The 25,482-nt window shown below is 41.0% G+C and overlaps 2 protein-coding genes across 2 annotated transcripts; both read left to right on the plus strand.

Annotated features, from left to right (window-relative positions):
• Window positions 1–1,701: 1,701 nt before the first annotated feature.
• LOC122767071 (extracellular calcium-sensing receptor-like) lies at window positions 1,702–10,120 on the plus strand. The gene is made up of 9 exons (XM_044022416.1): window positions 1,702–2,032; window positions 2,118–2,412; window positions 2,553–2,639; window positions 4,461–4,730; window positions 6,446–6,661; window positions 6,737–7,003; window positions 7,432–7,659; window positions 8,669–8,792; window positions 8,871–10,120. Exons 1-9 carry the CDS (start codon window positions 1,803–1,805, stop codon window positions 9,779–9,781), a joined length of 2,628 nt encoding a protein of 875 aa, XP_043878351.1. The 5' UTR covers window positions 1,702–1,802; the 3' UTR covers window positions 9,782–10,120.
• Window positions 10,121–12,041: 1,921 nt separating this feature from the next.
• On the plus strand, window positions 12,042–20,602 carry LOC122767078 (extracellular calcium-sensing receptor-like). The gene is made up of 9 exons (XM_044022423.1): window positions 12,042–12,101; window positions 12,201–12,481; window positions 12,671–12,757; window positions 13,644–13,913; window positions 16,296–16,502; window positions 16,578–16,853; window positions 17,453–17,680; window positions 18,821–18,944; window positions 19,015–20,602. The coding sequence occupies exons 1-9, from the start codon at window positions 12,098–12,100 to the stop codon at window positions 19,923–19,925; spliced, it is 2,388 nt and encodes a 795-aa protein (XP_043878358.1). The 5' UTR covers window positions 12,042–12,097; the 3' UTR covers window positions 19,926–20,602.
• The last annotated feature ends 4,880 nt before the right edge of the window (window positions 20,603–25,482 follow it).

Here is a 25,482-nt window from a genome sequence, read left to right on the forward strand (position 1 = left end):
GCTTAGCCCCTGGCTACAGCAGCAAACAACATAAGCATGTCATCACTCACCAATGCTCTGGTTGCAGCAATAAACACCGTCCCGACTGATCGGCTCGACCGCAGTGAAGATGCCGGATCTATCAGGGAACAACGGTTTTAATTGAATGACACACGGACAAATATACACAAAACAGCACAGCAATATGTGCTTACCTGTGCTCGGATGCTAGCGGCACCTACAACGACCCGGAAGCGAGAGATCAGGCGGAGGGACACAGCCTACTTTTCTCCCCTCGGTAAGCGCAGTGATTGGCTAATAAGTCAGAGCGGCCGGAGTGCAGTCAAACCAACTAAGTCGGTGGTGCCTCATACCACTACACTAGACTTCAAGGTCTGGAATACCTTGTCAAGAGCAAGGCTTGTGAGAAGAGCAGTCATTATGAAACAGTGATAAAAATTGGTAAACCCCAGGAAGCGTTGCTCTCATTTACGGGTGTCAGGAACTGCAGAGACCTTAGCCAGGTCACTTGGAGACTGCCTTCTACCACAATATTCCCCCAGGAATGAAACAGACTCGGTGTGGAACTCCTTGGTTTTTAGAGAAAATGAGGATGTTATCCAAATAAAGAAAGAGAAAGCAGTTGAGCATGTCTCTGAGTTTGTAATTAACAAGATCTTGGAAAACAGCAGGGGCATTGGTGAGGAACAAAGGGCATTATGAGGATTGTTGAAGAAAGCCCCTGAACCTTGGCTTTGCTGAAAATGTAGCAGAAGTCGTGGGATTCAGGAGGTACACTGGAGATGTCAGGTGAAGAATCTCTGGAGTGAGAGGGGAGCCACGAGGAGGCAAGCTTGAGGTATTTTTACCGAAGGTTCTCCAAACGCAATGGAACCGGTCTCCCAGTTGATGAAGGGATTATGATGGGAGAAATCCAGAAGAAGTGGCTGGCAAGGAGAGTCCAAGATGTAGAACTAGATATGCTTGCAGATGTTGCCAGACAGGAGCATGGGAACCTGGCTGGTCTGGTGTGTGACTGTGCCCAGAACTTGGCCATTGAGGGTCTGTGCTGAAACCGGATGAGGCAGAGGAACCTTCCCTAACTGCTGAGACAACTCTTTGTCAATAATGCAGGCTCATTTTTGATATATTCTGGCATGCCATTGGGGAAGTTGTAGACCAGGGTGGCAGGGGCCCAGCAGCGTCCAAGGCCAGTGAAGGAGCTGAAGCTGGTTCTGCCACAGGAGAGCAGAGAGGGACAGTGACAAGTTAAATTTTCTTTTTTAACAAACAAACTGCTGTTTCATGTAGCCGTGCTATGATGACTATACTATACTATACTAATGGAAACGATCCCAGACCCAGTGGAGTCGAGCCATGCCGTTCAAATAGATTGCATTTAGTCATTTGGTAGATGCCATGTTCCAAAGGGACTATTTGGATAGTTGAGGAGATGTGTCAAGATAATAGTCAATTGTAAGCAAAAACATATACGAAATACAGTAATTAACTATCCCACCTCAGCCTGTCCACCCAGCTGCAGTTTAAAATAGTTTTGAGTTATCATATCCATTTACAAACACACTGATCTAATAAATGAAATTGTGTCATTAAAAACTTAAAATACAAACAGTTGCACTCTGTAGATAAATGACAAAAGGATATATAATTGACACATGACGTTGCTGAGGACCTGCCCCTACTGCTAGTTATTCTGCCCTGATAGGTGATGTGCAAGAATAAACATTATCATGAGTCGTCAATAAAATGGGTGTTGCAGTGAAAGGACTGAACTCAGAAAAGGGGTAAAGCAGAGGAAAGTCATGAGGATATTCTTTGACAGCAAGTTGCTCTTGCTAATGTTCTCCTGCTTTTACTCCGCTATGTCCTCCTCTCTTTATTCCTCCTCTTGTCAGTTACTGGAACAGTTTAATCTAAATGGGATGCACAAAACTGGAGATGTGATTATAGGTGGACTTTTTGCAATCAACTACTTTTCTGCTGATCCTGACCTGACTTTTACCTCAGAGTCACAGCTGCCTACCTGCTATGGGTGAGTCTGTCAATATCTGCAGTTGTGAAACATGTTTAATTGTTTAAGGTATTTTGGGTTGTAAACACTTACATGTTTGTGTTAGTTTTAATATTATAGGATTCAGACAGGCTCAGACCATGGCCTTTGCTATTGATGAGATCAACAGAAACTCCAACCTGCTGCCTAATGTGACTCTGGGATACAGTCTGTATGATAACTGCGTCCAACTCGGAATTGGATTTCGTGCAGCACTGACCTTAGTCAGTGGTCAAGAAGAGCAAGTTACATTAGAGGAGAACTGTGTAGGAACTCCTCCAGTCCTAGGGATTGTGGGTGATTCTACCTCTTCAAATTCTATAGCCATTTCTACAGTCTTAGGTTTATACAGGGTGCCTCTGGTAAGTTTTAAGTCTTTCAACTCAGTCATTACAGTGATTAAATTCTATTCAATTTAAATAGAATTTCATTATTTAAAGTTGTTGTGTATTATAGAAAATATGTTAACCTTTCTTAGAAGAAGTGGTTTGCTTTTTTGCAGGTGAGTTATTTTGCCACATGTTCCTGCTTGAGTGACAGACAAAAGTTTCCATCTTTCTTCAGGACGATCCCAAGTGATGCTTTTCAGGTGAAAATCCATCTTCTGGTTTGGTAAATGTTCAAATTAGAAAGGAATGTGAAATACACACATTTAAATTAAGTTTAAAAAGACTAAACAGACATAACAGTGGCTAATTGCCCATAGATACCTGAATGAAGGACATTGTTTTTTAATAAGAATAAGGTAAGAATGATTACAAACGATATATAAAATATTGCTGCACCTACAACAAACACAACTTAGAGGTGAATGTGAAGGTTTTCAAATAAATAAAAAGTAAATATTATAATAAAAAATAAAGATTAATTTTAGTGCACCATTTAGAAAATTGAACATTTTTAACTTCACATTCAGTAAGTCGGTCACAGCTTGTACTCAGATTCATTGTGTTTTCAAAGCACACTTTCTTTGTTAAATATGAATGTGAATCCATTACAGAGATGTGTCCAAATTCTTAATACCGCTATAATATCAGCTTTATCGGCATTTGCACAGATTTTGCACTCTGTTTTTTCCTTGTACCTTTGCTATCCACAGGTGATAGTTATCATGTTTGGTGTATCACCAGGGGCACAGCCAATTTCAGCTGAACAGTGATGTCACATTGTCTTTGTCACCACTGCTGCTGTAGTTCATTAGGAAATCATAGTTTTCCAGCAGACAGCAGACCTGAAGGAGCTTGGTGGCTCCTCAGGCTCTTGCTTCGCACTTGCATTCTCCGTACAAGGCTTGTCTGTGCTAACGTTAGATGTTAAACTCCTCTTAAACTGGTTCCTGAAACTGTTTGACAGAAATATACGAGAATGGCGATAATGATTCGCTGTCGGGGGGGAACGAGGAAATGTGATTAAGTTCTGCTCTTTGTGGTGTGTGTAAGGAGGAAACCTAACTAAGTTATGGAATATTGATTAATACGACATACGAGGTCCAGCTCATAGCCTACTGGTTACTGACAATGCCACTTTGGGACTTTCACCCAAAGATTTATTTTCCCCCAATTGAAGGACACGTAAATTCGACTTAAGACGCAGGAGACGTGGTTCAAAATGTTAAAATAATGCACACTTTAATAAATCTTTTAAAAGCACAATTTGTTCATTCAAACCAAACATAAATCTGTTCAGGCTGAGGCTTATGGTGAAGTGAAACTAGTGAGGGGAGGAGTCTAAATTAAAAATACTCAAATCACTGTGTGTGACAGGCACACACAGTGAATACCAAAATCCCAGGGGACACAGCACGCAGAAAAAACAGACACCTTCACCCAGGACACCAGCACCACCACCGGCCTCAGCACTAAAACCAGATACAGAAATTAATCACACAAAACAAGCTCAGGATTATAATAGGACTGGGCAAATTATATTCAATCTAAACAAAATATATATTGCCCAGAATAAGTAAAAACCAAGAAAATACCACTAATAACTCAAATAAATAAATTAATAACCACAGAGTAATGAAACACAAAATGAACCAAAGAATTATGACTGGGCAAATTGTACTACCAAGACTACACTACATATAATTTCCCAGAAGAATTAAAGAAAATAATAAACATATAACACTACATAAATCGCTTACATAATATGCCCTAAAAATGTATCTAACACAGCAGTTAATTAAATCAAAACAGTCCTACTCACCGAGAGCCAAACACTCCGACGCGTTGGACACGAGTGCAAAGAACGAGACATGGGAAAAAGTATACACGTGTATACCAAAAATGTTTGTGTATTTGTACCGAACGTCCTGTACCGAATAAGTCTTTGATGAACCGGTAACAGGATTTCTAGTGAAAGATGATTCCAGCCTGTGCACTAATCCCTCTGCTCTGTGTCCACATAGGTGAATGCTATGATTCAGATTCTAAAACACTTTGGCTGGACTTGGGCTGGTCTGCTCATCAGTGATGATGATTATGGAGTCCACGCTGCCCGATCCTTTCACTCTGATCTGGGTCCAGTTGGTGGAGGTTGTCTGGCTTACACAGAGATCTTGCCCTGGGGTGACGACCCTGCTGAACTAAAGAGAATAGTGGATGTGATGAGGAAATCTACAGCTCGAGTGGTGATTGTGTTTGCACATAAGAGTCACATGATGAACCTCATGAAAGAGGTCAGTCCTTAAAGAGATATGTTGCAAAACCCTTTTAGCATTTGAAAAACAGATTTTGTTATTTATACTAATATCTATAATATAGTGTATAAAACACGTTTGTGTATGACATCAACTGTGGAAACTACATTTAACTGGTATGAATTTATATGCTTTATTGCAGGGATGCTGTTTATGAGACTGAGCAGAGGGGAAGAAACTGAAACTGTAGCCTGTTGCCAGAGGGAAGAGTCTCAAAGAGAGTGAGAGAGGTCGGCCATGAGTGTCGCTGTACGCTTTAGGGTCCTGGAGGTTCAGGTCATGGAGAGATGGGAGGTTGCAGCCAATCACCTTCTCTGCAGAGAGGATGATATGCTGCAGTCTGCTCTTGCTGATGTTCAGCTCCCATTTGATGTCCTGTGTGATGAAGGTCCCCAGGAAGCGGAGAGAGTCCATGGTGGAAATGGCAGAATTGCAGAGGGTGATGAGGGCAGGGCTAACAGCGTCTTACTGTAGTCCACAACCATCTCCACTATAACGTTGAGCTCTAAGTTATTTTGACTGGTTAGGGTTAGGTAACCTCCCACGTGAAGGTGGACTCGTCCCCACCTGAGATGAGTCCACTGTTTTCTCAGCTTCACCTGCTGCTTCCTGTGAGACAGGAAGTCTGTGATCCACCTTCAGGTGGAGTTGGGCACGATCAGCTGGGAGAGCTTGTCCTGTAGCAGAAATGGGATCACTGTATTAAAAGCAGAGCCTTGAATAGGTTCCTGCTGAGTACTAGTGCTGCCGGATGAAGTGGAGGGCCAGGTTAACAGCATTATCTCAACCTCTTGGCTCTTTAGGCGAACTGCAAGGGGTCCAGCAAAGGGTATGTGATGGTTTTAAGGTGGGACAGCACAAGGCGCTTGAAGGACTTTATTACCACCAAGGTCAGGGTGACAGGTTCTGTAGTCATTTAGTCCTTTTGATCCTTGTTTGGGGGACTGGGATGATGGTGAAGGCTTAAAGTAAGCAGGTACATGACATGTCTTCAATGAGGTGTTAAATATATGAAAAAAAATGTGAAAAAACTGGAGACATTTGGTCAGCACGGTGCTTCAAGGTGAAGGGGGAGATATGGCCAGCAGCTTTGTGGGAGGTTTGTCCTTTGAAGTTTGGTCTCTTTCCATGATGGACAGAGCTGTTGTTGTTGCTGAGGTGTATGTGGGTGGGGCTGGCTGGGCTAGATTGCAACCTGTCCTCCAACTGAAACGTAACTATGGGTCGTTTTTTCCAAGCCCTGAATATGACCTAAAGGTATGTTTTTACTACACTGGTGCAGTATTTTTCAACTTGAATATGCACAGATTTTACTGGGGTTAGGGTTAGGGTTAGGGCAAAAAAGACAGGGTTAGGCAGTAAAAATTAAAAAAAATATTAAAAAGGAGGTATAGTTAGGGAGTCAAACCCTTGTCGACCACACTCGGGCGCAGTGCTCTCGCTACCAGATACCACTTCCAAGGTACCAGGTTGCTGTCATGTATACAACCGCTAGGGGCGCTGGTTTTGAAAACGTAGGCATAGGTCGTGATTCCTGCATACAAGCTATATGTGCTTTTCATTGGAGGACAGGTTCCTAGATTGCCTTAGCAAGTCCTGGGCCATTGTTTGTTTACCAGGACTAATTCAAATTTGCATGGAATAGTGTGTAAAACAATAATTAACTTTTATACTTGTTACAATGCAATATACAGGTGGTGAGGCAGAATGTGACAGGCCTGCAGTGGATGGCCAGTGAAGCCTGGTCATCACTTGATGTGCTCCAGACTCCTCACTTCATGACATACCTGGGTGGAACACTGGGCATTGCCATCCGTCGAGGAGAAATAGCAGGAATCAGGGACTTCCTGTCACAAATACGTCCTGACCTACATCAAAGCAGCAAAGATGGAAACAGCATGGTGAGAGTTGCCCTGTGACTTTGAATTTGTGAGAATAATATACTGGCATTAATCTAAAAATGAACTTAACTGCAGGTGAATCAGTTTTGGGAACACACATTCCAGTGTAGATTTGCACCACCTCCAGCAGGTTGGTTGGAAGCTGGAGGAGAATTATGCACTGGACAGGAAGTTATAGAGAATGTGGAGACTGAGTTATTTGATGTTTCAAACCTCAGGCCAGAGTATAATGTGTATAAGGCTGTGTACGCTCTGGCATATGCTCTTGATGAAATGCTGCAGTGTGAGCCAGGGAGAGGACCTTTCAGCAACAACACCTGTGCTCATTTACAAAGACTGGAGCCATGGCAGGTGTGATATTTATAGTAGTTTATCCTGCAATAATTATATTTATGTTGATTTCTCTTTACTGCTGTGTTTACAAATATACTGTCACACACATTAGCTTTATACAAGTTAAATACATAAAATGAAAGTTAAAAACAAGTTGATGTAGAAGCTATACTAAATAGATGTAAATTCCATCTGTACTCTTATTTTCCCTCTTCAGCACTGGTAACAGCTCAGGCCAGATGCATTGTTTTCAAGTTATCAGTCAGTTATCTTTAGCAAATGCTGTCAACATTGGCACAGTCGTGAATAAATTCCCTCTGAGTCAACGTTCACATGTTATATGAGAAACCTGTGAATCTGTTGGTCAGCTGAGGCAAACAACTGCTGAGCAATGATTGTAGTTTTTGTTCTTGTGTTCCTTTTGTGTCCTATTCTATTATCCAAAGCTTGTGTATTACTTGGAAAAAGTCACTTTCACCACAACATTTGGTGATCAAGTGTCATTTGATGAGAATGGTGATGCCTTACCTGTATATGACGTCATGAACTGGGTGTGGCTCCCTGATGGAAGAACTAAAGTTCATAGAGTGGGTGAGGTTAAGAGGTCAGCCTTCAAAGGTGAAGAACTCACACTGGATGAAGACAAAATCTTCTGGAACTTTGAATCCAAACAGGTTATTTCTTAATTGTTTTAGATTACTATCTCTTTCCCCACTCACTGGTCTAGAGTCATACCTTTTCTCTGAGTCCACAGATGTTTGCTATGGTCCATCTCACATGAATGATGTCATCAACCCATGTGCATGATGGCACTGACAAACCCTTCATGAACCCTATCTCAGCACATCTCCATCCACTCAGTTCCTCCACAATCTCTTATCAACTGTTTGTCGGAAATTAAATCTTGGTTGACTTCTGCTGCAACTAAACAAGTGGAACACTGAGTTGATTGCTGTTGCTCCTAAGTATCTCCTCCACAAGTTTGGAAATCTGGTCCTTTCTGTGGATGGCTTCACCACTTTGCTGTCCATGGAAGTCCCAAAGTGGACTGCATGTCATCATGCAGTCCATCATCATTTGACACACACATAACACACACATAAAATCAGTCAGTTTTTCCAATTTGAAATATCTCAGACTCTGGCCAAAGAGGTTTGCTATGGTCCATCTCACATGTATGATGTCATCCACCCATGTGCATGATGGCACCTTCATAGACATACATGTACACTCCTGCTTTTTTTTTGGCTGTAGACCGTAATCACCAAATGCTTAAGCTTCATGTAACACAACACTTTCTAGTGTATTTAATGGGACCTTCTTGTTTTGGTTGAAGAATTACCATGGACTCTTGCCTGAAGTTGTGTAAGAGTATTTGGTGATACCCTCACCTGTACAAAGTCTACAAGAACATACAAATGGGGCTGATCTCCTGGTGAGAAACCACTGCTTTTGTCAGGTGATGTGAGATCAACTCCACATTAGTTTAAACACAATATTACAAAGACCTTCAAAGACCCTTAAAGACCCTGCAGACAGGGAGCATCTTTTTTTTTTTACAGAATTAACCTTTATGTTTCCAGAAAGTATCGATTTACCAAGGATGTCCTGTCCAAAATCAGTGGACAGTATGGAGAAGCCCACATAGGATACAATAACAGATACAGAATTTTCTCCACACAGCCTCCTTGGTCAGTGTGCAGTGAGAGCTGTCCTTCAGGTACCCGCATGGCCAGAAAGAAGGGGGAACCTGACTGTTGTTTTGACTGTGTCCCTTGTTCTGAGGGAAAGATCAGCAATACAACTGGTGATTGTCATGGATTAAACTCCACAGTTCAGAGATGTTGTATAAACATGTATCTCACCACTTTCCCTCTTTTCTCAGACTCCATGGAATGCTCCAGTTGTCCAGAAGATTTCTGGTCCAGCCCCCAGCGTGACCACTGTGTTCCTAAGAAAATAGAGTTCCTCTCCTACCATGAGCCTCTGGGTATCTGCTTGACAATCACTTCACTGTTGGGCACATTTATCTGTGTTGTTGTTCTGGGCATCTTCATCCATCATCATAGCACACCTATAGTTCGTGCCAACAATTCAGAACTCAGTTTTCTTCTCCTAGTGTCACTTAAGTTCTGTTTCTTGTGTTCATTGCTCTTCATTGGACGACCCCGATTATGGACTTGCCAACTAAGACATGCAGCATTTGGCATCAGCTTTGTGCTTTGTGTCTCATGTATCCTGGTGAAAACCATGGTGGTTCTGGCTGTGTTCAGGGCCTCCAAACCAGGAGGTGAGTCCAGTCTGAAGTGGTTTGGTGCTGTGCAGCAGAGAGGGACAGTTCTGGTTCTGACTTCTGTTCAAGCAGCAATCTGCACTGCCTGGCTAGTATCTGCATCACCCATGCCACAAAAAAACACCCACTATCACAGGGACAAGATAGTTTATGAGTGTGTAGTTGGGTCCACAGTTGGCTTTGCAGTTTTACTTGGTTATATTGGTTTGCTGGCCGTCCTCAGTTTTTTGTTAGCTTTTCTAGCAAGGAATCTTCCAGACAGTTTCAATGAGGCCAAACTCATCACTTTCAGTATGCTAATCTTCTGTGCAGTGTGGGTGGCCTTTATCCCTGCTTACATCAACTCTCCAGGCAAATATGCAGATGCTGTGGAGGTTTTTGCAATCCTGGCCTCTAGTTTTGGCCTCTTGGTAGCGCTGTTTGGACCCAAATGTTATATTATCCTTGTGAGACCTGAAAGAAACACAAAGAAAGCCATTATGGGCCGTGGGACCACAACGTAATGTGGTTAACACTCCTGTCTCTCTCTGCATTTTAGAATTGTGTTGAAATTACTAGATCACAATACAGTCAAAAAGTACAATGTTGATAAGAAATATTTAAATTGATGTAGATTCTTTTTTTCTAACCACCGATTATTCGGGTGTTGGGAGTTAATGTAATTTTACATGATTACTTATTTGTGCCCAGCCATGGAAAACCCAGGAACAAGTAGGCTAAGGGGCATTTACACATTTCTGAAGTGTGATTGTAATATCAGGTCAAAGTGTAAGTTCCTGTTACTTAAAATGAAATGATTTTCAGTTTATCCTGCAATAATTAAATTTATGTTGATTTCTCTGTACTGCTGTGTTCATAAATATACTGTCAGACAGCTTTCCATCAACGTCTAGCACATGGGAATCTGAAAATATTTGAAGAAGATGAGGCCATTTGAATGTAGGCACTCCTCAAACTGCTTTAGGGAGAATTTTAGCCTCAAATGGTGTGTTTCCACAGGCTTTACTTGCCTCGGCACAAAGAAGTTGTGTTTCCCCCCCTTGCTTTTGTCTAAGTCAAACCAGGCCCCCCAACCCGAACCCTTGTCAACACACACACACCAAAAGTGAATTATTATAAATGTTTATAGGCAAAAGTGAACAACAGCAACAACAGCATCTAGTTCTCACAGTGGATGTGGATAAAAACCTGTCCTGTGCTGCCATAAAAGGTAAACCTAGACTTCAAGTTCTGGAATACCTTGTCAAGAGCAAGGGGGACTTTGGACCTGATGAGGCTTGTGAGAAGAGCAGTCATTATTAAACAATGATAAAAATTGGTAAACCCCAGCAAGCGTTGCTGTCATTTACGGGTGTCAGGAACTCCTTGGTTTTTGGAGAAAATGAGGATGTTATCCAAATAAAGAAAGAGAAAAGAGTTGAGCATGTCTCTGAGTTTGTAATTAACAAGATCTTGGAAAACAGCAGGGGCATTGGTGACGAACAAAGGGCATTATGAGGAGTGTTGAAGAAAGCCCCTGAACCTTGGCTTTGCTGAAAATGTAGCAGAAGTCGTGGGATTCAGGAGGTACACCGGAGATGTCAGCTAAAGAATCTCTGGAGTGAGAGGGGAGCCGCAAGGTGGCAAGCTTGAGGTATTTTTACCGAAGGTTCTCCAAAAGCAATGGAACCAGTCTCCCAGTTGATGAAGGGATTATGATGGGAGAAACCCAGAAGAAGTGGCTGGCAAGGAAAGTCCAAGATGTAGAACTAGATATGCTTGCAGATGTTGCCAGACAGGAGCATGGGAACCTGGCTGGTCTGGTGTGTGACTGTGCCCAGAACTTGGCCATTGAGGGTCTGTGCTGAAACTGGATGAGGCAGAGGAACCTTCCCTAACTGCTGAGCCAACTCTTTGTCAATAATGCAGGCTCCTTTTTGATATATTCTGGCATGCCATTGGGGAAGTTGTAGACCAGGGTGGCAGGGGCCCAGCAGCGTCCAAGGCCAGTGAAGGAGCTTAAGCTGGTTCTGCCACAGGAGAGCAGAGAGGGACAGTGACAAGATAACTTTTCTGTTTTAATTAACAAACTGCTTTAGAAATGCCATCACAGCAGTTTCATGTAGCCGTGCTACGATGACTATACTATACTATACCAATGGAAACGATCCCAGACCCAGTGCAGTCGAGCCATGCCGTTCAAATAGATTACATTTAGTCATTTGGTAGATGCCATGTTCCAAAAGGGACTATTTAGATAGTTGAGGAGATGTGTCAAGATAATAGTCAATTGTAAGCAAAAACTCTCCCGCCTCAGCCTTTCCACCCAGCTGCAGTTTAAAATAGTTTTGAGTTATCATATCCATTTACAAACACACTGATTTGATAAATGAAATTGTGTCATTTAAAACTTAAAATACAAAGTTGCACTCGGAAGATAAATGACAAAATAAGGATATATAATTGACACATGATGTTGCTGGGGACCTGCCCCTACTGCTAGTTATTCTGCCCTGATAGGTGATGTGCAAAAATAAACATTATCATGAGTCAATAAAATGGGTGATGCAGTGTAAGGACTGAACTCAGAAAAGGAGTAAAGCAGAGGAAAGTCATGAGGATATTCTTCGACAGCAAGTTGCTCTTGCTAATGTTCTCCTGCTTTTACTCTGCTGTGTCCTCCTCTCTTTATTCCTCCTCTTGTCAGTTACAGGAACAGTTTAATCTAAATGGGATGCACAAAACTGGAGATGTGATTCTAGGTGGACTTTTTGTAATCAACTTCTTTTCTGCTGATCCTGACCTCACTTTTACCTCAGAGTCACAGCTGCCTACCTGCTATGGGTGAGTCTGTCAATATCTGCAGTTGTGAAACATGTGTAACTGTGTAATGTGTTTTGAGTTGTAAACACTTACATGTTTGTGTTAGTTTTAATATTATAGGATTCAGACAGGCTCAGACCATGGCCTTTGCTATTGATGAGATCAACAGAAACTCCAACCTGCTGCCTAATGTGACTCTGGGATACAGTCTGCATGATAACTGCTTACAATTACGATTTGGATTTCCTGCAGCACTGACCTTAATCAGTGGTCAAGAAGAGCAAGTTACATTAGAGCAGAGCTGTGTAGGAACTCCTCCAGTCCTAGGGATTGTGGGTGATTCTACCTCTTCAAATTCTATAGCCATTTCAACAGTCTTAGGTTTGTACAGAGTGCCTCTGGTAAGTTTTCAAGTCTTTCAACTCAATCATTACACTGATTAAATTCTGAATTTAAATAAAATTAAATGTTATTATTTTAAGTTAAATTTAATGTAGTTTAAAATATGAAATCCGAAGGTTGAGTAATCAACCTTTAATGTAGAAAAAATGTTAACCTTCCTAAAACGAAGTGGTCCGCTTTTTTTGCAGGTGAGTTATTTTGCCACATGTTCCTGCCTGAGTGACGGACAAAAGTTTCCATCTTTCTTCAGGACGATCCCAAGTGATGCTTTTCAGGTGAAAATCCATCTTCATCATCTTCAATTATGTCATGTCTTATTTACAGTAGGGGTGAAACAGTATGCAAATGACACTGCTCGGTACATTTTCAGAACAGAAAGAAAGGAAAAAAACATTAAATCATTAAAAAGTTTAAATTAAATTAAGTTTTAAAAGACTAAACAGACTCAACTGTAAACATAACAGTGGTCAATACTGAACGATGGACATTGTTTTCTTTAACTAGAATGAGATAAGAAATATTACAAAATATGTATAAAATACTGCGGCACCTACAACAAACACAACTTAGAGGTGAATGTGAAAAATAAGGTATTATAATACAAATAAAAATTATAGTGTGACATGTAGAAAATCTGTGAACACGTTCAACTTCCTTTTCAGTAAGTCTAATTGTCTCAGCTTGTACTCAGATTCATTCTGTTTTCAAAGCACACATCTTTCTTTGTTAAATATGAATGTGAATCCATTACAGAGGAGATTTATCCAAATTCTTAACACTGCTTTAATGTCAGCTTTATCTGTATTTGTATATTTGGATATTTTTGATCTGTTTTTCTTTGCTTTTTGCTTGTCTGTGCTAACATTAGATGTTAAACTCCTCTTAACCTGAAGTCAGTTGCTTTAACTGCTTGACGAAAACATGCGAGAATGGCGATAATGTTACGTCATTGTGGAGAAAGGGAGGAAATTTGATTAAGTTCCGCTCTGCATTAGTGTGGTTACAACTGAACGTATATTACAAACAGAATTTGTTTGGTACACGTGTGTATTTGTCCTGAATGTCCTGTACTGAATGAGTCTTTGATAAACCGGTAACAGGATTTCTAGTGAAAGATGACTCCAGCCTGTGCAATAATCCCTCTGCTCTGTGTCCACATAGGTGAATGCTATGATTCAGATTCTAAAACACTTTGGTTGGACTTGGGCAGGTCTGCTCATCAGTGATGATGATTATGGAGTCCACGCTGCCCGATCCTTTCACTCTGATCTTGGACCAGCTGGTGGAGGTTGTCTGGCTTACACAGAGATTTTGCCCTGGGGTGACAACCCTGCTGAATTAAGGAGAATAGTGGATGTGATGAGGAAATCTACAGCTCGAGTGGTGATTGTGTTTGCACATAAGAGTCACATGATGAACCTCATGAAAGAGGTCAGTCCTTAAACAAATATGGTGCAAAAACCTTTTAGCCTTTGGAAAACAGATTTCATTACTAATATTTCACTTTTAATTTTAAGTACACTTAAACAAACAAGGAATTTGAATGGGTGTTTTGGTGTATTTAAATAGAATAAAATAAAATATGTTGCCAAAAAAATTTATACCAAAACAGAAAAACAAAACATTTACAAAAGATCCAGTCGGTTTAATGGAATTATTGTCATTTTGTTTTGGTGTGGGGTGGGGTGGTAGGGCTGGGATGCTGTTCATGAGACTGATCAAAGGGGAAGAAACTGTTATTGTGGCTTGAGGTTTTAGTCCGGACCACAATCTGTTGCCAGAGGGAAGGGTCTCAAAGTGATGATGACCGGGGTGAGAAGTGCACCATCATTATCTTTGGCAATTGTCTTCTTCAGCTGCCTCAGGATCATCCTCTACTGTACTTTTTTGATGAGGGCACTGATCCCATCTGAGGTCCTTGATGATGGTCCCCATGAAACGGAGAGAGTCCATGGTGGAAATGGCAAAGTTGCAGAGGGTGATGGGGGCTGGGCTGACTGTCTTTTCTATAATAATAATAATAATAATGACTTAGATTTATAAAGCGCCTTTCAACTGTTTTGTAGATTGTTGAGCTCTAAGTTGTTTTGACTGCACCAGGGGCCTCATGTATAAAAGAGTGCGCAACTTTCATACTGAAAAATGGTGTACACAAAAAATTTGAAAAGTATCAACCCAAAGAAATTCTCAGATTTAGAAAACGCCTATGCCGACTCCTACGCACCTTTTCTTTATACAGTACATCCAATCAAATGTGAAGGTTACAGATCATCTCTGTTACAGATCTGTAACAGAGAGGTTACAGATCATTTCAACAATTTGTCAGTGTCACACGTCATGATCCAGTTACACACGCATTACACACAGAATAAGCAGACAGAGCCCATTGAGTTAATCAATGTAATGATTTATCACGATGGAAAACTAGGGAGGGAGGAAGAGGGAGGCGGTGCTGAAGATGCTAGTGTGCCGGTGTTTCCAGCGGCTGACGTGCTCGCACCTGCAACACTGCCTCTCCATGTTTAGTTCTGACTCTGGGTACACAGAGCAGACCTGTCCCAGACGATCTAAGAGTCCTGAATGGATTGTAGCTAAGCAGAAGATCACAGATGTATTTTGGGCTCTAAACCATTCAGCACTTTGTAGACCAACAATAATATTTCAGTCAATTCTTTGATACACAGGAAGCCAGTGTAAGGGCTTCAGAACTGGAGCATTCTGAATTAACTGCAGCTGTCTGATTTACTTTTTGGGGAGACCTGTAAGGACACAGTTACAATAGTCCAGCCTGCTAAAGATAAATGCATGGACAAGTCTTTCAAAATCCTGCTGAGACATTGATATATTCTTTAGGTGGTAGTAGGCGGAATTTATAACGTATGTATAAATATGTTTTAATGTGGCTGTTGAAGTTCAGGTCTGAGTCCATGACAACCCCTAAGTTTCTGGCTTGGTTTGTGGTTTTTAGCATTACCATTTGAAGCTGGGTACTAACTTTTAATCATTTCTCCTTGGCTCCAAAAATGATAATTTCTGTTTTTTCTTTATTCAATTGGTGAAAATTCTGCTCCATCCAATCATTAATTTGCTCAATGCATCTACTCAGTGCTTGTATTGGGCTATAGTCTCCTGATGATATTGTTATGCAAAGTGGTGTGTCGTCTGCATAGCTATGGTAACATATTTTGTTGCTTTTCATGATCTGAGCCAGTGGGAGCATATAGCTGTTAAACAGAAGAGGCCCCAAAATGGAGCCTTGAGGAACTCGACATGTAATTTTTGCATGCTCAGACGTGTAATTACCTATAGACACAAATAAGTCCCTGTCTTTCAGGTCGGGTTCAAACCATTTTAATGCTGTGCCAGAAAGACATACTCAGTTTTAAGGTGCTTGAAGGACTTCATTACCACCGAGGTCAGGGTGACAGGTTCTGTAGTCATTTAGTCCTGTGATCCTTGTTTTTTTTGGGGACTGGAATGATGGTGGAGGCCTTGAAGCAAGCAGGTACATGACAGCTCTTCAAAAAAAAAATTTGGTCAGCGCAGTGCTTCAAGATGAAGGGGAAGTCTGAGTCAGGGCCAGCAGCTTTGTGGGAGTTTTGTCCTCTGAAGGTTTTATTGAGGTCTTTCTCCAGGATGGACAGAGCTGTTGGCTGAGCAAGATTGCTGTAGCAAGTCCTGGGCCACTGTTTGTTTACCAGGACTAATTAAAATTTGCATGGAAACAGGTGTGTAACAGGTTTGTGTATGACAACTGTCAAAACTACATATTACTTTAGTGGAATGAATGTTTATACTTGTTGCGATGAACAGGTGGTGAAGCAGAATGTGACAGGCCTGCAGTGGATGGCCAGTGAAGCCTTGTCATCAGTTGATGTGCTCCAGGCTCCTCACTTCATGCCGTACCTGGGTGGAACACTGGGCATCTCTATCCGCCGAGGAGAAATACCAGGGCTTAGGGACTTCCTGTTACAAATACGTCCTGAACTACATCACAGCAACACAGATGGAAACAGCATGGTGAGAGTTTCACTTTGACTTTGAATTTCTCAAAATAATATACTGTCATTCATTTTAAAATTAACTTAACTGCAGGTGAATCAGTTTTGGGAACACACATTTAAGTGTAGATTTGCACCACCTCCAGCAGGTTGGGTGGAAGCTGGAGGAGAATTATGCACTGGACAGGAAGTTATAGAGAATGTGGAGACTGAGTTATTTGATGTTTCAAACCTCAGGCCAGAGTATAATGTGTATAAGGCTGTGTACGCTCTGGCATATGCTCTTGATGACATGCTGCAGTGTGAGCCAGGGAGAGGACCTTTCAGTAACAACACCTGTGCTCATTTACAAAGACTGGAGCCATGGCAGGTGAGATATCAGTTTACACTCAACTCTCAATTTCACTTAATCATTTGTATTTCTTTCAGATTTTAATTAATTGTAAGAAGTTAATACATTAATGAAGCATCTCACTTTCCCTATACATTAGACAGTGTATTGTAATACCAGGTCAAAGTGTAAGTATGTCGTAGTCATGTGATATGACATGAAATTAAATTCTTTAATGGAAACTTTAAAAATGTTTTTAATGATTTATCTGTACTGCTGGGTTCTCAAATACACTGTCACACAAATATTTTCTTTATATAAGTTAATACATAAAATAAAAGTTATGAACAACTTGATGAATAGGCTAAATAGAAGTAAAATCCATCTGCACGGTTTTATTTTCATTCCTCAGCACTGGTAACAGCTAAGACCAGAGGCATTTTTCAAGTTGTCAGTCAGTTATCTTTAGTAAATCCTGTCAACTTTGGCACAAACACTCATACATAAATTCCCTGTAAGTCAACATGTGTTAACATATGTTATATGAGAAATTAGTCAGCTGAGGCAAACAATTAACTGGGCAGTAATTGTAGTTTTTGTTCTTGTTTTTCTTCTATGTCTGATTCTATTATCCAAAGCTTGTATATTACTTGAAAAAAGTCAACTTCACCACAACATTTGGTGATCAAGTATCATTTGATGAGAATGGTGATGCCTTACCTGTATATGACATCATAAACTGGGTGTGGCTCCCTGATGGAAGAACTAAAGTTCAGAGAGTGGGTGAGGTTCAGATGTCAGCCTTCAAAGGTGAAGAACTCTCACTGGATGAAGACAAAATCTTCTGGAACTTTGAATCCAAACAGGTTATTTCTTAATTGTGTTAGATAACTCACTCTTTCCCCCACTCATTGGTCTAGAGTCATACTACTTCATCCAAATAGGTTTGCTGTGGTCCATCTGACATAATTGGTGTCATCCACCAATGTGTGTGATGGCCCTGACAATCAGAATCAGAGTCAGAATACTTTTATTATCCCGGAGGAAATTGTTTCATCACAGTTGCTCCATGTCAGAATCAATAGCTTACAGAAATGAAAGCAACCAAACCACCAAAGTAAACCTTCTAATTAGAAGCTTACCAGAAGTGTACAAGAAAGAGCTCAAAACATTTTAAAAATAAAATTAAAGAGCACAGTCCAGTTAGTCGTCAAAGTGGACTCCCAGGTATTTGTAGTCCTGGTCCTTCAGGAGGCAGGAGGCAATGTTGAAGTGAGGAGGAGGAGGAGGGAGAGAGAGTGGAGTAGCTAGTGGTTGCAGGCCGAATACAGGTAAGCCTGTGGGATTGAGAGCAGTCACTGCAATATGGAATCTGTTGAAAAACAAATTCAGTATGTTGGCCCTGTCCTCACCACCTTCAGCTCCCTTGCTTTTGGATGACCTGAAACCAGTGATGGTCTTCATACCACTCCAAACCTCTCTCATGTTGCTTTGCTGGAGTTTCCACTCCAGCTTCCTCCTGTAATTGTCCTTGGCCTCCCTGATCTTGAACCTCAATAGTCCCTGTGTCGTTTGCACCTCCTCCTCTGTTGTCAGCTCTGAAGGCCCTCTTAATCCATGAAGACAAAACCCTCATGGACATGCATGTACACTCCTGCATTTTTTTTGGCTGTGGACCATACTCATAAAATGCTTAAGCTTTATGTAACACAACATTTACTAGTCTAGTCTTTCTAGTCTAGTTGGTGGGACCCTCTTGTTTTGGAAAAGAAGAACACAATTACCATGGACTTGCCTGAAGTTGTGTAAGAACATGTGGTGACACCCTTATCTGTACAATGTCTACAAGGTGAGAAACCACTGCTTTTGCCAGGTGATGTGAGATAAACTCCACATAAGTTTGAACACAAGATTACAAAGACCCTGTAGAGAGGAAACATCGAAAGCGAAAGGATGGAGAGACTCACATAGGATAAAATTACAGATCCTAATATTTCTCCTCACAGCCTCCTCGGTCAGTGTGCAGTGAGAGCTGTGCTCCAGGTACCCGCATGGCCAGACAGAAGGGGGAACCTGAGTGTTGTTTTGACTGTGTTCCTTGTTCTGAGGGAAAGATCAGCAATACAACTGGTGAGTGTTAAGTTTTAAACATCACAGGTCAGAGATGTTATATGAACATGTATCTCATCACTTTTCTCAGATTCCATGGAGTGCACCAGTTGTCCAGAAGATTTCTGGTCCAGCCCCCAGCGTGACCACTGTGTTCCTAAGAAAACAGAGTTCCTCTCCTACCATGAGCCTCTGGGTATCTGCTTGACAACCACCTCACTGTTGGGAACATTTATATGTGTTGTTGTTCTGGGCATCTTCATCCATCATCACAGCACACCTATAGTTCGTGCCAACAATTCAGAACTCAGTTTTCTTCTCCTGGTGTCACTCAAATTGTGTTTCTTGTGTTCGTTGCTCTTCATTGGACGACCCAGATTATGGACTTGTCAACTAAGACATGCAGCATTTGGCATCAGCTTTGTGCTTTGTGTCTCATGTATCCTGGTGAAAACCATAGTGGTTCTGGCTGTGTTCAGGGCCTCCAAACCAGGAGGTGAGTCCAGTCTGAAGTGGTTTGGTGCTGTGCAGCAGAGAGGGACAGTTCTGGTTCTGACTTCAGTTCAAGCAGCAATCTGCACTGCCTGGCTTGTCTCTGCTTCACCAGTGCCTCATAAAAACACCCAGTATCACAGTGACAAGATAGTTTATGAGTGTATAGTTGGGTCCACGGTTGGTTTTGCAGTTTTACTTGGTTATATTGGTTTACTGGCTGTCCTCAGTTGTTTGTTAGCTTTTCTAGCAAGGAATCTTCCAGACAGTTTCAATGAGGCCAAATTCATCACTTTCAGCATGCTGATCTTCTGTGCAGTGTGGGTGGCCTTTGTCCCTGCTTACATCAACTCTCCAGGCAAATATGCAGATGCAGTGGAAGTATTTGCCATCCTAGCCTCCAGTTTTGGCCTCTTGGTGGCACTGTTTGGACCCAAATGTTATATAATCCTTGTGAGACCAGAAAGAAACACAAAGAAAGCCATCATGGGTCGTGGGATCACAAAGTAATGTGGTTAACACTCTGCTTTGATAACTCTGCCATGTCTCTCTCTCTGTCCAACAACCGGGCCCCAAACCACACCCACCTCCACACCCAACAACTGCTTTGGCTAAATGCTAACACTAAACACAATAAACAGTCTTTTACCTATTATATTTAGTCAGATATTGTATGGTACATTATCAAGGTCAGGGTGGCAATTACACAAGGAGGGTAGGTGGTTCCTCAGCAGAATCCTCCAGGACAGGACATCTGGCATTGTGGGACCCCATATGGTAGGAAAAGGTGACACATAACCAGGTGAAAAAGAGGGACCAGGTGAGAGTTCAATCTTTTGGTGGTGCAGAGGTATTCAAGGTTTTTGTGGGCAGTCAAAACCAAGTGGTTACCTTATCTTTGAAGCCCACTTGCTTGTGTCCAAGACGGGTGGCAGGGCCCAGCAGCGTCCGAGGCCATTGAAGGAGCTTAAGCTGGTGCTGTACAGCAGAGAGGGACAGTGATATGAGTGTACATTTAGGAGTGTGTAGTTTGGTCTAAAATTAGTTTTGCAGTTTTACTTGGTTATATTGGTACCGGCCTCATTTTTTTGTTACCATTTCTGGCAATCCTTGAAACTTGAAACTTTTGTTCAGACTAAAAGATTGTTGAAATCTTAGCTTCAATAAAAGCAACAAGTGTCTATGAGTGGAACTGTTACACTTTTATGTTTGTTTACACTCACACTGTTTTATATGATATACATGATATACTATATGTTACAGTGTAACATATGTATATCCATTTCTGGCAGTACTTCTAGCAGTAGCTTACAACACTAACACAAGCACAGTACTTAACTTACATATGGTGTTACTGTCGCACTGTAATCATATATGCCTGTCTGAGCATTCATATAGGAGTGTGAAGTGACCGTTTTGGCAGGTCAGTACTAATAATTATCCTCCATTTTAAAACATTGGACATATGTCACTCCCTGTTAAAATAAACCTACAATTAAAAGTATAGACCAGTCCTTGCACCTATCCTTCTTCCAAGAATACCTCCTGGTTTTCTATATGTATTTCAACATTTCTATGGTCAAAATCGCTGAATTTATGCATTTCCTGTTCAAATACACAGTAGAACTGTGAGGTGAGGCAGCGATGAGTTGTGCCTCAGCTCTGACGGAGCTGTGCCTCACCCGCACAGAACTGCACAGTACTTTCTGCCTCACCCTGTGCATTTTCACTGCACATTTACGGCCAATCAGAAAGAGTAAATAGGTCACACACATTCTTTAAATATATTAGACAGACTGTGGAACATCAGCATGTGTAGTACATGTATAATCAAACATGTATATTGGCAATATAAAGAGAGGCAGCAATGGGCATGCGCCAACTGCATGACATGACACATGTAAATGACATTACTGAGGACCTGTCCCTACAGATTGTTATTCTGCTCTGATAGGTTATGTGCAAGATAAAACTTTGACATAAGTCGGTAAACTCAGTAAAGGGCTGAATCAGAGCAGAGTCATGAGGGTTATTTTAGACAATAGGTTGCTCTCACTAATGTTGTACTGCTGCTTATTCTCTGCTGTGTCCACCTCTCTTTATTCCTCCTCTTGTCAGTTACAGGAACAGTTAAACCGAAATGGGATGCACAAAACTGGTGATGTGATTATTGGTGGACTTTTTGCAATCCACTTCTTCTCTACTGATCCTGACCTGACTTTTATCTCAGAGTCACAGCTGCCTAACTGCTATGGGTGAGTCTGACAGTCTTGACAGTATCTCCAGTTGTGAAATGTATACCTTTGTATACCTAAGTATTTTTAATAGTAGTTTGTGTTAGTTTTAATGTTCTAGGATTCATACAGGCTCAGACCATGGCCTTTGCTATTGATGAGATCAACAGAAACTCCAACCTGCTGCCTAATGTGACTCTGGGATACAGTCTGTATGATAACTGCTTTCAACTACGAATTGGATTTCGTGCAGCACTGACCTTAGTCAGTGGTCAAGAAGAGCAATTAACAATAGAGGAGAACTGTGTAGGAACTCCTCCAGTTGTAGGGATTGTGGGTGATCCTACCTCTTCTAATTCTATAGCCATTTCTACAGTCGTAGGTTTGTACAGAATGCCTATGGTAAGTTTAAAGTCCTTCATTATTATGATTATAAATTTTGAGTTCAATTTAAATATAATTGTATTATTTTGAACTACATTGAATGAATATCTGACAGTTGAGTATTCAAACTTGAATATTTGAAAATATTGGAAAGTAAAGTTCTGCTTTTTTTGCAGGTGAGTTATTTTGCCACATGTTCCTGCCTGACTGACCGACAAAAGTTTCCATCTTTCTTTAGGACAGTCCCAAGTGATGCTATTCAGGTGAAAATCAGTCCAAAAAATATTTATCATTAGTCCTTGCATGTATTTCATTTACAGAGTTGCGTGTTGTCAGATATACAAAACTTGTGACAGTGATTAAACATGAGTCTTTGATGAACCTGTAACAGTATTTCTAGTGAAAGATCATTCTCGTCTGTGCACTAATCCCTCTGCTCTGTGTCCACATAGGTGAATGCTATGATTCAGATTCTAAAACACTTTGGTTGGACTTGGGCAGGTCTGCTCATCAGTGATGATGATTATGGAGTCCACGCTGCCCGATCCTTTCACGCTGATCTGGGTCCAGCTGGTGGAGGTTGTCTGGCTTACACAGAGATTTTGCCCAGTGTTTATGACCCTGTTAAACTAAGGAGAATAGTGGATGTGATGAGGAAATCTACAGCTCAAGTGGTGATCGTGTTTGCACATAAGGGTCACATGATGAACCTTATGAAAGAGGTCAGTCGTTAAATAGATGTGTTGTAAAAACATTTTAGCCTTTGGAAAACTTTCATTACTAATATTTAAATTGTACTTTGTTAAAGTTACTGAGTGGTTGAAAGTAATTTTGTTTACCAAGACAAATTAAAATTGCCCTGTAATAGTGTCTAAAACCTAAGTTTGTGTGACATCAACTGTGGACACTATATTTTACTTTACTGGTATGAATGTATATACTTGTAATATAATATACAGGTGGTGAGGCAGAATGTGACAGGTCTGCAGTGGATTGCCAGTGAAGCCTGGTCATCAGTTGATGTGCTCCAGACTCCTCAATTTATGCCGTACCTGGGTGGAACACTGGGCATCTCTATCCGTCGAGGAGAAATACCAGGACTCAGAGACTTCCTGTTACAAATACGTCCTGACCTACATCACAACAAAACAGATGAAAACAGCGTGGTGAGAGTTTCCATCTGACTTGGTATTTGTGAAAATAATTTCCTTGCATTAATTTCAAAATACCACCCGCAACCCTCCAGTGGAGGATAATGCGGTAGAAAATAGATGGATGGATCATTTCAAAACTAACTTAATTGCAGGTGAATCAGTTTTGGGAACACACATTTCAGTGCAGATTTGCACCACCTCCAGCAGGTTGGGTGGAAGCTGGAGGAGAATTATGCACTGGACAGGAATTTATACAGAATGTGGAGAATGAATTGGTGGATGTTTCAAACCTCAGGTCAGAGTATAATGTGTATAAGGCTGTGTACGCTCTGGCATATGCTCTTGATGACATGCTGCAGTGTGAGCCAGGGAGAGGACCTTTCAGCAACAACACCTGTGCTCATTTACAAAGACTGGAGCCATGGCAGGTGAGATATCAGTTTACACTCAACTGTCAATTTCACTTCATCTTTTGTATTTCTTTAAGATTTGAGAAGTGTAAGAATTTAATAAAATAATGAATTACCTATACAGCGAGCAGATAGTGGATTGTAATATCAGGTCAAAGTTGAAGTATATAATAGTCTTTGTGTCTTAGTCTTTCTCTGTACTGCTGTGTTCACAAATTCAGTTATATGAGAATCTTGTGAATCTTTTGGTCAGCTGAGGTCAGCTGCTTGGCAGTAATTGTAGTTTTTGTTCTTGTTTTCCTTTTGTGTCTGATTCTATTATCCAAAGCTTGTGTATTACTTGGAAAAAGTCAACTTCACCACATCATTTGGTGATCAAGTGTCATTTGATGAGAATGGTGATGCCTTACCAATATATGACATCATGAACTGGGTGTGGCTCCCTGATGGAAGAACTAAAGTTCATAGAGTGGGTGAGGTTAAGAGGTCAGCCTTCAAAGGTGAAGAACTCACACTGGATGAAGACAAAATCTTCTGGAACTTTAAATCCAAACAGGTTATTTCTTAATTGTTTTAGATTACTATCTCTTTCCCCACATCACAGTTTCACGCAGCTGTGATGACTCCACCCATGTTTAGGAGGTACTATAGCATGGGTAGTCAATAATGATTTAAGGAGGTCTGGATAGAGAACATTTCCTCATGTATGGGTCCGCAGCATCATCATGTTTAAGATGCATTATAATTTAGTTACACATTGCAATTGATTTATATATATTGAAGGAGCATTGTCATTCATCTGCACTGTGTGAAGTCAAGATCTCAAATCAAATGAAGAAAGCTGTAATTCAATGCCATGTAAACAATATTTACTTTCAGTGCAACTCTGGAGGACGATATACAATAATTAATTTTAGATAAAATAAATAACACAACTAAAAGCAAAGTAAATTGGACATTCAACTGAGAACTATAAATAAGTATTTTCATAATAATGATGATAATAACAAGCTAAAACAAAGACTTAAGGCGGCATATAAAAACACTCATTAGTGAGTTGTTGGCCAGTAAATGAATTAAAATCCTCTTTGTCTGATAATAGTTGGCTCTAAGATCACTTATTTTTTTGGAGCCTAACTGCCGAATTTAGTGGGTAATTTATATCAAATGTATTTTTATGGTTGGTTTCGTAGTCGTGTTTCACATTCCCTCTTTTAACCACTGCCACTGGTTAAATGTAATCTCTGCCCAACCTGATTAAAACTCAATGTCGGTTCCGGCTCTGGATCCGGACTGGACAGATTATGGGTCCGGACCCTGACCGTGGTTTGCGTTTTAGTGACCTTTGCACTACTGTAATGGAAAGTGAAACCAAACCGAGTAGAGCTGAGTCGTGCTGGAACTGTGTAGTAAAAAATGCCATATCAGTAGGGAAACACCCACACGACACCTACACACACAGGCATACACTCAGAGGAAGAGATAGCTGCAAACCATAATGCCAAACAAACCCAAACATGTGACCCAGGGTCATAAAAACTACACATTAGTTAAAACACAAGACTGACACAGATACTCATTTTTTGTAAATGGAACCTTTGCCATGGATGCCCAAACAGATATCCATAGCAACACCCTGGACACAGAACATGGAGTATGGAGAGACCCACAAATATAAAATAACAGATCCTGATGTTTCTCCACACAGCCTCCTCGGTCAGTATGCAGTGAGAGCTGCCCTCCAGGTACCCGTATGGTCAGAAAGAAGGGGGAACCTGAGTGTTGTTTTGACTGTGTCCCTTGTTCTGAAGGAAAGATCAGCAATACGACTGGTGAGTGTAAAGTTTTAAACACCACAGTTCAGAGATGTTGTATAAACATGAAT

The sequence above is a fragment of the Solea senegalensis genome, linkage group LG3, assembly GCF_019176455.1.
Source record: "Solea senegalensis isolate Sse05_10M linkage group LG3, IFAPA_SoseM_1, whole genome shotgun sequence".
NCBI classification, from domain to species: Eukaryota; Metazoa; Chordata; class Actinopteri; order Pleuronectiformes; family Soleidae; genus Solea; species Solea senegalensis.

What these genes read in the sequence shown, in the direction of transcription:
- LOC122767071 (XM_044022416.1), top strand. Translation starts at nt 1,803, where the DNA reads ATGAGGATATTCTTTGACAGCAAGTTGCTCTTGCTAATGTTCTCCTGC. An exon ending in GGAACTTTGAATCCAAACAG is followed by an intron (nt 7,660 to 8,668) that starts GTTATTTCTTAA and finishes TTCTCCACACAG; the next exon opens with CCTCCTTGGTCAGTGTGCAG. An exon ending in AAAGATCAGCAATACAACTG is followed by an intron (nt 8,793 to 8,870) that starts GTGATTGTCATG and finishes CTCTTTTCTCAG; the next exon opens with ACTCCATGGAATGCTCCAGT.
- LOC122767078 (XM_044022423.1), top strand. An exon ending in TGATGAACCTCATGAAAGAG is followed by an intron (nt 13,914 to 16,295) that starts GTCAGTCCTTAA and finishes TGCGATGAACAG; the next exon opens with GTGGTGAAGCAGAATGTGAC. An exon ending in AAAGACTGGAGCCATGGCAG is followed by an intron (nt 16,854 to 17,452) that starts GTGAGATATCAG and finishes TATTATCCAAAG; the next exon opens with CTTGTATATTACTTGAAAAA.